General features: G+C 48.7%; 1 protein-coding gene across 1 annotated transcript in view; it reads left to right on the forward strand.

The window, feature by feature from the left end:
* LOC120398080 overlaps positions 1–11610 on the forward strand; it is a 32355-nt gene extending 20745 nt beyond the window's left edge. The window contains exons 4-8 of the mRNA XM_039525085.1: positions 3485–3495; positions 7126–7332; positions 8942–9049; positions 10376–10459; positions 11485–11610. Of these exons, the coding sequence (XP_039381019.1) occupies positions 3485–3495; positions 7126–7332; positions 8942–9049; positions 10376–10459; positions 11485–11595 (521 nt within the window). The 3' untranslated portion in view covers positions 11596–11610. The remainder of the gene's footprint in view (positions 1–3484; positions 3496–7125; positions 7333–8941; positions 9050–10375; positions 10460–11484) is intronic.
* Positions 11611–12615: the final 1005 nt, after the last annotated feature.

Genomic DNA, 12615 nt, shown 5'->3' on the forward strand with positions numbered 1-12615 from the left:
GTGGATTCCCTCAGCCTCCCTGATTTACTGCAGGTGCCAGCCAGAAAGTGGGTAACACCCACTGCCCTGTCGGCTCTATGACCCAGGTAGCCCCATAACCCCCAAAGAAATCACTTCCTGCGGGTTTAGTACACTCCAGCAAGGAGGGACTGACAATATTTGGTATGAAAGGCTTGATGGTCACAGGTCCCTCTGCAGACTTGGGGTGAAATTTCCCCAAAGAACAGGCTGGGGCTGCCCCAAGGTTTCTCCCAACCAGACACACCGGTAGAGTTCAGGCTCCCAGCATAGCGTTGATAATGAAAGAGGATCCCACAGCTCCCTTCCCACCTTCCTGTACACAAACCCACAGGGACAAAATCCCAAAGCAGGGTCATTAAAGGTACAAATTCCATCGGACTGAAAACCCTCGAGCTCTTTGGCCTGACAACAAACCTGATTCTGCCGCCCTTACGCTCTAGCCTTAAAAATCTATCAGTTGAAGTCATGAATGATATGAAGTCCCATGAGAGGCAATATGGCTGCATCAGGCACTCTTTAGTGACCTGAACATTATAAAGTGGAAACATGGACAAATTGCTACAGATGAGTAGAAAAGAACAACTCGAGAACACAGGAAAAAACCAGGAAGGCTGAGACACAAAAGTTGTTACACTTAGCAAGGGACATACCAGGCAATAAGAAGAGGTTCTATAAATACGTTAGGAGCAAGGGTAAGATGAAGGAAAGTGCAGGTCTGCTATGTAGGAGGGAAGGGGAGCTAATAACCGAAGACATCAAGAAGGCTGAAGAGTTGGATGCCTATTTTACGTCAGTCTTCACTAAAGGGGTTGATTGTGATCAGATGCTTAACAAGAAAGGGGATGGAACACAAGCCAGAATAGAGAAAACAGATTAAAGAATATTTAAATAAATTAGATGCTTTTAAGTTGGCAAGGCCGGATGCTATTCACTCCAGGGTACTTGAGGAACTAGCTGAAGCAATCTTTGAACCAGTAGCGATTATCTTCCAGAACTCGTGGAAGATGGGTGGGGTCCCAGAGGACTACAGAAGGGAAAACATGGTACAGTACCTCTCTAAAAAAGGGAACAAAGAGGACCTGAGGAATTACAGACCAGTCAGCCTAACTTCAACACCTGGAAAGCTACTGAAATATTTATTAAACGATCTATTTATAAATACCTAAAGTAGAACAGAATAATAAGTAGTAGACAAAATGGACTGGTCAAGAACAAATCATGCCAAATCAGCTTAATTTCTTTCTTTGTTACATTACAGGCCCATTGCGTGGCGTGAAGCAGTAGATGTGCTATATCTTGATTTTAGTAAAGCTTTTGACACAGTCCCACATGATATTTGCATAAGCAAATGAGAGAAATGTGGTGAAGATGAAATACTATAAAGTGGGTGTAACACTGGTTGAAAATATAGTAATGAATGTTCACTGTCAAACTGGGAGGATGTATTTAGTGAGGTTGTCCAGGCATCTGTCCTGAGTTTGGTACTATTCAATATTTTCACTAATGATGTGGATAATGGAGTGGAGAGTATGCTTACAAAATCTGCAGAGGACACCAAGCTGAGAGGGGTTGCAAGCACTTTGGAGGCTTAGAATTCAAAATCACCTTGATAAATTGGAGAATTTGCTGTAAGTGAGAGTTAGGTTAGATATTAGGAAATACTTGAACTATAAGGATAGTTAAGCTCTGGAATAGTTTCAGCATTAACTGCACTTTTGATACCCTTCCCCCTCCACCCTCGTTCCTGGGCACCCACCATTTAAGCACACACTAAACATTCCAGGAATCACCCACCAGTCCTATGGGGTCCCTGCCAGGGCAAAGTCTTTGTAACACTTCTGCGAAGGTTGCGCCCCCCTTGGACAGAAGGCCCTGTCCATTTGCTGGATCAGAATCCGTGTCAGTTTAAACTCAGCCTATTTATACCAAGAGACCTTTCTCTGATTGTCTCTGGAAACCCCAGTTTGAACCAATCTATTGAAACCTCTCCAGAGGCAGATACCTCTCTAGAATGGTTCAATTTTAGTGACTCACCTTAATCACCCCCTCCCCTGCTGTTTGTAGTTCCGGGAGGAGGTCTGGTACCCCTCCCCCAGGGAGTAGGACACGATCACACCGAAGCCATTCCTAGGTTTAACACATTGGTCCCCAAAGATCCTGCAGGGGGTCGCAGTAAGTGTCACATGCAGTTCTTCTCCCTCACCTCAGGGTCTGCTGCCGAGGAGTGAATGTGGTGGCTGCCGTGGCCACAGTCACCCACCAAGAGGACCACGCTGCCTCTCCCCATCCAGTGCGGGGAAGGGCCGTCATGTCGCCCCACTAGGGCACCCCCGATTGTCACTCTGACCTTGGGGGATTTGTTGTTTGTACCCTTGGGTTTTCCCAAAAGCTGTTGTTCCCTTGAGTAGGAAACATCTGTTGGCAAACGTGCAGGGCAAGCAGAGATGGGAACTCTAATTAGCTCGGATTGTGGGATTAGGCTGCACACCCCATGTTCAGAAGTGTGTATGGCTTTCACTCTCCTGAGGTCAAGAGCTCTTGTGGCTCCATCAGTGATACACCCCACCAGGGAGATATCCCACTGCACCCACTCTGCTAGTGATCCTCCTGGGACAAACGTACCTGCATCTCTAGGCACCCAGGTTATAATCACTGGAAACCTCACCTGATGTAAATAAGCACAACTCCATTAATTCAATAGATCAAGAGGCACTGTTACCAGCAGGGAATTCATCCCAGAGATAGGGTATGATTTTTTCCCATTGTTCGTGAAGGAATGTCTGCCTTGTGAGATTGTGTGTACAGAGCGTGTGTGTGAGTGTGTTGGGTGGGGGGGACAAGACTGAGAACTATGAGCATACATTTGAGACTCCTAGACACACTTCCGTGCAACACTCGCTTGTCATTATATGACTAAACTCCTCATTGAGTTTGACATGTGAGAGGAACTGGGACCAAGTGAATTTGGAATTTTCATGCTAAATATCATCTGATGGACAGAGAGGAGCAAGAAATCTCATCCAAATGATAGAAGCTGCAGAGAAGAAGGTTCTTTCGCTAACAATGATGCGATTGTAAGGAGGGGCAGAGATGAGAGAGCTGTCGCTGAGAAAGGAATTTGGAACCCCATCAAACATGTAACTGAAGCGTTGCTGCCGACCTTCATAGCTTTCCTTCAGTCATAGAGAAGGCCAGCAAGGACCATTGTGGTCATCTAGTCTGACCTGCTGCAGAACACAGATCAGGCCAAAGAACCACAGCCAGTCATTTCTGCATCAAGCCTGGAACTTCCATTTCTGTGAGAGCATCTCTTTTGAAAGGAAATCGAATCCCGACTGAAAGCCTGCAAGTGAGGGAGAATCCAGCATATCCCCAGATAAGTGGTTCCTGTGGTCAATTATCTTCACTATTTAAAAAAAAATGCACCATATTTTTAGGTCCCAAATCTGCAGTCGTACCAAAGGACAGACCCCTGTGCACACATGGACCCCACTGAAATCATGGGGTGCCACACAGGTACCAGGGTCTGTCTGTCTGCACAATACTGTGGAATTGGGGTTTTACATAGCACAGCAAAGAAATGGACAAGAAACTCTATTCCAGTGAGCAAACTGCTGGGCATCTTACCCAACTAACTTCTGTTTCCTGCATTTGCAAAAGAAATACCATCGCATTTGGGAAGCAAACCTGCAACTGCCATAACGTTTCAGTGCTGTGTAGGTCAGGGTGAGAGACCCATTCGGAATAACCTCAGTCCTTACCTCATTCAGGTTGGAGTTCTTTAATCTAATAGCAGAATTTATATTACATTTTAAATATTCAGACATTGCCTTGTTAACCCTCCCAACACAGCAGAGACCTAGGTCTAGAGAAATATTATTAACTGCATTTCAGGTAGTTAAGCCACTTATCTTTGTCTCCTCTCACGAAAGCATAACCCGAGAAAGGAAAGGCACTTTAGTTCCATGTAGGGTAAATCAGAGACTGTCCAACACAACAGGACACACCACACACGTGTAAGTCACGATGGGTGTGTAGTGTTCTGGGATATTTGTATTGTGCGTGTGATGGGCACAGGGTGTTTGAAAACTCCAAAGAGCCATTTCTAGGGGAAAATTCATGGCAAAATTATTTATTATCAGTGATTTGCATCACAGCAGCCCCTGTTCAGGGCCGGTATCAGAGTCCCATTGTGCCAAGCACCGAACCCAGGAATGAAGCCTGGAGTTGGCTGGTAGCCACCATTGATGAGGACAGTCTTTAATGCCAGCCTGTACTGAGATGGCCCCAGGGTCCCCTTTAAACCAACCTATCTTAAAAGCACTTCATGGAAACTAGGGGTCTCTCATTAGCTGAAGGCTTCAGGAGGACACACAAAGATCTATGGAAACAAGTGGGATTCCTGAAATCCAAGGCTTTGATCTCTGTGCTCCAGATCCTCTGAGCTTTGGAAAGGGAGTTCAAGGCCTGTAGGTCCAGCTCCTTCGCTCTTCCAGGGCCGAAAGCCGGGGAGTTGTGGAGGAGCCTGCAGCATGGCACCGTTGTGGGGACCATATGAGCAGGGAGGATTCTATTGGCATCAATACTGGCTGGCCCTGGAGGGAGGGGCTGGATTCCAGGATCTGGAGAGTACGGACACAGGGAAGATGTGGTGGCCGGCTATGAAGACGGCAGCTACCCTCCAACTCTGTCGGACTGGGGATACAGGGAAGATATGTCGGCGAGGTCTGGAGAAAGAGCTGCTTGAGGGACTTGTACTGCCATGATGGATAAATGCTGGTCAGTTTCCCAAGGCCAGATTGTGCTGCAGACGGAGGAGGCTGTGCTCCACAGAACAAATCAAGAGGAACTCCCCAAATTTCAATTAAGCAGGAGTGTTGTGATAAACAGGGGTCAGTGCTCCAGTTTTTCCTGGAGAGCTGCACGGAGAAAGCACGGAGACACCCAACAGCTACAAAAGTAACATCTTGTTACAGATGCACCTGCAAGAATGAGATTGCAAATGTTTGTGTAACCCACACACCTCCTGGGTGTGGCGTTCTGGCCCATCTAGTGGCACTCAGGAGGTGTGTGGGTTACATGTGCAGGCCCCTTGGCTGAGCAGTGCTAAACCTTAGGGCTGTGGCGGAGTTGCAGTGGGACTCTCAGAGCAACCACTATTCAAAGGAGCGTCAGAAACTAAAGACTGGGGGCTGAATTCTTCCCTGCCATGAGCCTCAGTCTTCTTCTTTCATATGACACTAGCACCTACACATACCAACCAAGATCTATTATGCTAGGAGCTGTACGCACACCCAGGACAGGAGAATCATGGCCCTTACGAGTGTTCAATCGAAACACGTCATATGGACGAAGAGTGGGGGAAAAAAAGGGCCACGAGTCACAGACGGGGAACCGAGGCCCAGAGTAACTTGCCAAAAGGCACACACAGACTTGACAGACTTTGCAAACTATTGGCCAGATTCAATCATCAACAGCCAAACTTTGAATCAAATACAATTCTGCATTTAACCTATACCCCAGGGGGGCACATGCAAGAAGCACTCCTTAGGTGGAGGGGGAAAATTCGGCTGGGCAAAACATGATTTTGGGATTAAGATGTTACAATAATAATAATAATAAGAAATAAGACTCAAGGATCAATCAAGTTAATAGGGGAGTATTAAAGGACACTTCAAGAATTTCTAGCATTTCAGCATCTGACTGATAAAGAAGTAAGTGGTACGAGTGTGACCAATCCCATGTGACACCGCACCAGCTTTAATTCACATACCGCACAGGGAGGGATGGAATTGTCAGTTACAAGCCCCGTCCGTCCTGCCTGGATTACAAAACCGCAGCTAAACGGTCAGCCCGAATGTGCAAGAAATGAGCTGAAGAAAGAATCCTGAGACTTCCTGTTCTCATCCCGCAGCAGAATCCTGATCAAGGGGGCTTCACAGCCAGCAATACCGTCCACACTGTTTACTGTGTTTTATGTGGGAGGGAAAGTATTGCAAGGGCCCCACTCGGGGCACAGAGAACGTGCTCTGATCACACAGAAGAACAGATCTGATAGTTTGCTGTGCTTGACAGAACTGCAGGACCAGTGGGTGAAGAGGAAGTGGTCGATGGGATACTGCTGGCTCTTGGTAACACATTTGAGACAGTGTCTCATGAAATCTGATTCTCAAAATTAATTGAAATTGGCCTGGGTAGGGACACAGCCCTGTGCACTGAAATTGGCCAATGTAAATACAGAATAAGGAAAAAACAGTAGCAGCCTACAAAAGGGTCAACCCAAAGAGAGGGGGTTGATTTGGAAAGGGGGCTACGGGGTATGACAAGGAGTACTGGGATAACATTAGAAGGAATGGGTTAGGATGACTCATAGGAAGACTTCATGATAGTGAGATGTCTCCAGCCTTGGAACAGGGTCCTCCTATTGGACATGGGGCAGTCCCATTGCTAGGGATACAGAAGAGCCGGTTGCCCTGTCAGGAGCAGTCCGGGGTGTGCTTATCCATTGTCGATGGACTGTACGTTCCCCTTGGATTTAGTGGGGGCACCATCAAAAGCAGCGACCTGTGCCTACTGACTGGCTCTGGGGGAATGCTTGTTGTGGGATTTCTGGACTGAGAGCTGACAGGTAAAGCTCTGGTTGTCTGGACTTTAGGGGAGAGGTGTTTTCTTGATATAAGTCAGCGTAGATAGAGCAATGGCAACTTATAGCAGCTGAGGTTCTGGCCCAACAGATCCTCAGCTGGTTTAACTTGCCCTAGCTCCATTACCTTTCACAGATCTATGCTGACTTACACCAAGAGAGGTACAGGTACCTTGGTCTTTCCCAATACAGAGGCCCCCGGCCACCCCCCTCCATGGGTTGTTTAGCAATTGGTGCACACGATTTCAGCAATTTATTAGAAAAAATCCTCCTTTTCTCCTGACCAACCTCCCTCTCTGCCCGCCCCGGCAGGGTGGCCAATGGAAACATCCTGAGGATGGATGAGGAAAAGCCACCCGTTAAGGGAGGACCGAAGCAGGCAGCCAATGAGGCACTAGCCCACCCGGAGGAGGCAGCGTATAAAAGGGCTTCCCCCGGGAGGGACAGTTCTGCCCACCCAGCTCTCACTGAATGCCCCAGGGCACAGGATGGAGACCTGCCTGAAAGTCCTGCTGCTCGTCGGGGTGGTCACAGCAGCCCCCACGCCCTCATCGTCCCCTCTGCCAACCCACGAGGATGCAGTTTTAGCTGCAGTTCAGATCTACAACCTAGAGCCAGGCACAACACTGGGCTATCGGCTCCTGGAAGCTGAGCCGCAGCCAGACTGGGTGAGTGACCTGGGGAATCGCTTTGTGGCCTGTGTATATTCAATGCTGCTTGAGCTCATGGAGCAGGTCAATGGGGAATCGCTGCCTCTGATGCTAGACTCCTGTACCTACAGTCTGGTATTTGCACCCTCGTTATTATCCAGGGCTGATTTCTGGTGGTGCCATGAGAGACAGTTTCTGCTCACAATCCAAGTAGGCAGAGGATGGGGAAGGGGAACAACGGGGAATTTACAGACAAGCCAGCTGGAGTCACTGAAAGCAGCATGGCCAAAATTGGTTATAAAGAGGGAGTGAAATACGTGCAGGGATGGGTAGCAGCCAGACAGCTATTTCCCTTTATTGCGACACAGCAGCTTCCGGGTCCCACTGCAGAGGAAGGGCCTGACACCAGCAGTTCATTCACATTCAGCAGGCAGAGAATGTTTCCATTTGAATTATACTATGAGTAATTCGGGGCAGGGACCGTCTTACTCTGTGTTTGCACAACGCCTGGCACAAAGGCGGTGGCCAGCCACACGTGTTCAAAGAGAATGAGTCCGCCCTGAAAAAATCATGGGATTGGCTTAAAAATCACAATTTAATAAAGATACCGGTGGGCTTCTCAGTTTTTTTCTTTTGGCTGTCTGGATTCTGAGCCTTTACAAATAAATACTGATTTTTGGTCATTAAAAGATGGCTCTGAAAGTTTAAAAAGCTTTAGGAAAAGACTTTTGAATTCAGTGCCCTCCCTGGCTCTCCTTGCGCAGAGAATTCAAATTTAGCAGTATGTGGAAGACAGATTTAATTTAAAGACATTTGTTAATCCCTTATTATCATTATTTATTAAGTGGCAACAAAGTGCTGGGCACTATTCTTCCCGGAGGGACCTAATTAATATATTATTTATATCTCAGCAGCATTAGAGTTCAAGCCAAGACCACGGCCCTATTGTGCTAGGTGCTGTACAAATACATAGTAAGAGACTGTTCCTGCCTAGAACTTTACAATCTACACAGATAAGACAAAGGGTAGAGAAAGGACATATTATTATCCCCATGTCAGAGGGGAAATCTGAGGCACAGAGCAATACCTGGCAATCAAAATAAGCATACACCATCCTATGTTCTAATGTATGTAATTTTTCATTAATGCCCTGTTCACTGACACCTATTCATAGATTCTAGGACTGGAAGGGACCTCGAGAAGTCATTGAGTCCAGTCCCCTGCCCCCTATGTTGATTACAAAAGTTGCCAGGGTTATCGCTTATCTTCTGTACAAGTTTGTGTTCGTTTTAAAATGCCACCCTTGCTCTGAAAGGTGAGAGTGCCCCAAATGGCATCCCCTTGCTCAGCAGAGCTGCTCCCTCTGCATATTCAGAGTCAGAGCTGTCAGATTTGGGTTAAGAGTTTTGTAAGTGACGAGTGGTTTCAGGTGCCCAACTTTAGGGGAAGGGCCTTGTCTGGGTACGTGTGTGAACAGCACCTCGCACCATGCGGCTCTGATGCCAATCTGGGTCTCTGGGCGATACTGTAACATCAAAGAAAAATATGTACAAGGCCAAAGTGGGGCCTGGTGCCTTGATGCTCACTGTGAATGTTAATTTTCCTTATTCGTTGAACTTCTTTTTAGGACGCGTCTTCTAAAACGATCCAATCGCTGACATTCACTGTGAAAGAGACAGTGTGCCTGGTATCAGGGAACCGCGACCCCAGCCAGTGTGAATTCAAAGAAGACGGGGTAAGGATCACTCCCTGCACGGAGACACCTCCCTCTGCTCTTCTATCTCACTGATCACACAGATGCCCAACAACATCTTTCAAGCAGAGACGTAAAGGAAGGAAGGGGGCTACGGAACAGTGCCTCTTCCACTGTATCCTATTACTGGTCCTTACATCAAGGTCACAGACATCATCCAACCCCTAATTATAGGACTACATGGCTTTTAATCTCTGGTTTGCTGTTGTCAGCTGGGGCACTGTTCTACCTGGGAACTATCCCTGAAGGCAAAAGGAGAAGGGGATGCAGCTTGTGTAAAATATTATTCGTGGTACACTAGCACTTTGACATCCCATATGAGATCAGGGCCCCATGGTGTCAGGTGCTGCACAAACACAGACAGTCCCTGCCTTGCCCCAAAGTGTTCATAGTCTAAATAGACCAGACCGAGAAAGGCTGGCTGAGAGGGAGGCTCTTATTCCCGGGTCACCGGTGGGTGACGTGACTCATTCAAGGTCACACACCAGGACAGTGGCACCGTGGAGAATTCAACCCAAGTTTCCCTAATCTCAGCCCAGCGCTGTAACTGCAAGACCCTGCTTCTCATTCCGTAAGCATGCTCTGCCCTAACAGCAATCCAGCCTCGCTTGGCTCAACGGAGTGTAGATTTTGGCTCATTCTCTCCTTGTCTGTATCTACATTTACCCGCTGTTCTCTCTGGGCCCCTCTCACTCAGCTGGCATACACAAGGAATCCCATGGATCACATAGAATCATAGAATCTCAGGGTTGGAAGGGACCTCAGGAGGTATCTAGTCCAACCCCCTGCTCAAAGCAGGACCAAACCCAACTAAATCATCCCAGCCAGGGCTTTGTCAAGCCTGACCTTAAAAACCTCTAAGGATGGAGATTCTACCACCTCCCTCGGTAACCCATTCCAGTGCTTCACCACCCTCCTAGTGAAATAGTGTTTCCTAATATCCAGCCTAGATCTCCCACACTGCAACTTGAGACCATTGCTCCTTGTTCTGTCATCTGCCACCACTGAGAACAGTCTAGATCCGTAGTCACTGCTCACAAAGTCAGGTGCTATTGAACGCGAGCCAGGGTTACATAGATTGTGAGCGCCTCGGGGGCAGGGACCATCTTTCTGGTCTCTCTACAGCGCCTCACATAATGGGGTCCTGATCCGCTGTGATGTTTAAACCAGGCCCAAGATTGAGCCTCCCAACCTCCTGCGGAACTTGTGACCAACCCACACTGGGAAGCAGGTCTCCACACGCGAGTGGCCTGAGCGGTAGCGCTCCCGGACAGTAAGATGCTGAGGTCTCTTTTCTCTCCCTTGCAGCTGGTCAAAGACTGCTCTGGATTCTTCTCCACTGAACAGGACCCTCCTTCCATCATTATCAAATGTGAGCAGGCGTCTGAGGAGGTGAGTGGCCTAGTCGGCCTCCTCTCTGCTCACGGCTGGGCTGAGGCAGGGTTACGGGTTTCCCTCGCTGAGATCCTGGCCAGGTATTTCACACTGCACAAGTGTCCCCAGAACAAGTGTCCAGCTCATCTGCTGGCGGTGAGCTGGCAAAGGCCTCCTGCCCCATGAGCCTGGAGGTGGAACCCTACAGCCGCCAGCAGAACCGCAGGGAGCAAATTCTAATCTCCCTGGGATACGTAAGAAACCTAAAGCTCCATACGGTGCCTGGGAGCGGGGCAAGGACAGGGGGCTGGGGAGGCTCCTCATCACCTGCCTTTGTCTGGCAGCGACATTTACAAACGTTGTACGATGCAGACACTGAATGGCCCCTGGTCCCACACACCAGGCAAAGGCCCCAGCATGGCCCCTCCTTCTTACCCTAGAACAGGGACCTGCCCAAGGTGGGCGTAAGGGTGACAGACAGCAAAGTGGGAGGGGATAATGGCTGAGTTTATAATCATGGGCCTTCAATGGCCCGGCCCTTGCACCCTGTCCCTCCAGCAGGCAAGCTCCTGCCCCTCCCTCAGAGCCACCGAGCGATGTCACCCTCCATCCAGAGTGCAGCAGCAACACTCACTCCTGAGGGCTACTCCTCTCCCCCACTAATCACCTAGGCCCACAGTGACACTGGTCAGACGCCCTCTGTTGCTCTGGAGAGGCCATGAGCTCCAGGGGAGAGGGCACTGGATTGGGACTCAGGAGACCTGGGCTCTACTCCCTGCTCTGCTACTGACCAGCTGTGTGACCTCAGGCATGTCACACTGTCACCCCCTCACCCTTTACCCCTCTGTCTATCTAGACTGTAAGCCCCTTGGGGCAGACACTGTCTCCCACTGTTCGTGTGTGCAGCAGCTATCAAAGTTGGGGCCTCTAGTCATTGCTAATAACAAATGAAACACAAGAGAGAACAAAGTAACAGTCTCTGAGCTGCAGGAGACGGGTTCAGTCTGAGTGGAGATTCTGACCCTCACCTCTTTTCTCTCTAGCCTAATGTCGTCACAAGGAGTCGCTGGAAAAGATTCTGGAGAAGAACTGGCAATTTTGTTCGTCGACGTGGTTTGGACATCCTTGCCACTGGTCTCAAAATATTTGGATAACAAGATCCAGAAATAGAGAAGATGAAAGTGAGCCGATGCTGCCAGATCCATCTGTGCCGCCATTTCTCCTCCACTGGAAGCACCATCAGAAGCAAGGCTTATAACAATCTGAACAGCTTCAAAGCATCTGCTTCTACCCACTGCTTAGCCACTCTTTCAGTGCTGCTCATCAGGGCTCCTCTGCATAATAAATTGCCATTCTGCAAACCTATACTGTAGCCCTCTGCTTCCATATTGTGGGAGGAGATTGGGGACATGAACCAGAGTGAATCACTTGACAGTCCTGCTGGCCAATGAAAGATCCGGAGTAAGAGTCACATGCCATCCTCCTTAAAGAGATCCATCCGCTGCCCAATTGCAACTGAGATCCAGACACTAAGGCCCAACTTGTTAAAAAGTGACTAGCAATTTTGAGTGCCCAACACAGGATGTCCCCAAAGGGGCCTGGTTTTCGGAAAGTGCTGAGCAGCTTCCCTCTGAAAATGTGGCCCCTTCAAGGTCTCTCTAAATTTGGAGATACCCAAAATCAATGGTCACTTTGAAAAATTTAGGATTCAGGGCAGGTAGTGCTTTAGAAACTGGAATTTACATTCATCCACCACAAGATGGCCGGAAATTGACCTTGAGAGCCCTAAGGGAATGAGTGGAAATAGCACATGGCAGCCATGGCTGCAGCCACTAAGGATCTCAATGGGGTTAACGGCCATGGAGAAGGAAGGCCTGGCCATGGAGTGGGCCCGTAAAAAACTGCAGCCGTATCTGTTGGGCGGCGCTTTACTGTGTACACTGACCATTCGCCCCTGACGTGGCTTCACCAGATAAAAGGGGCTAATGCTAAGCTCCTGAGATGGAGCCTGCTCCTCCAGGGTTATGACATGGAGGTGGTCCATAGGAGGGGGAGTGCCAATGTTATAGCCGATGCTTTATCACCGGGCGGGGCCCTGAACTTCTCCAGGTCACTGGCTAAGAAGGGCCGGCTCTAGGCACCAGCGTTCCAAGCATGTGCCTTTTTTTGTTGTT

Source organism: Mauremys reevesii, linkage group 2, assembly GCF_016161935.1.
Source record: "Mauremys reevesii isolate NIE-2019 linkage group 2, ASM1616193v1, whole genome shotgun sequence".
NCBI lineage: Eukaryota > Metazoa > Chordata > Testudines > Geoemydidae > Mauremys > Mauremys reevesii.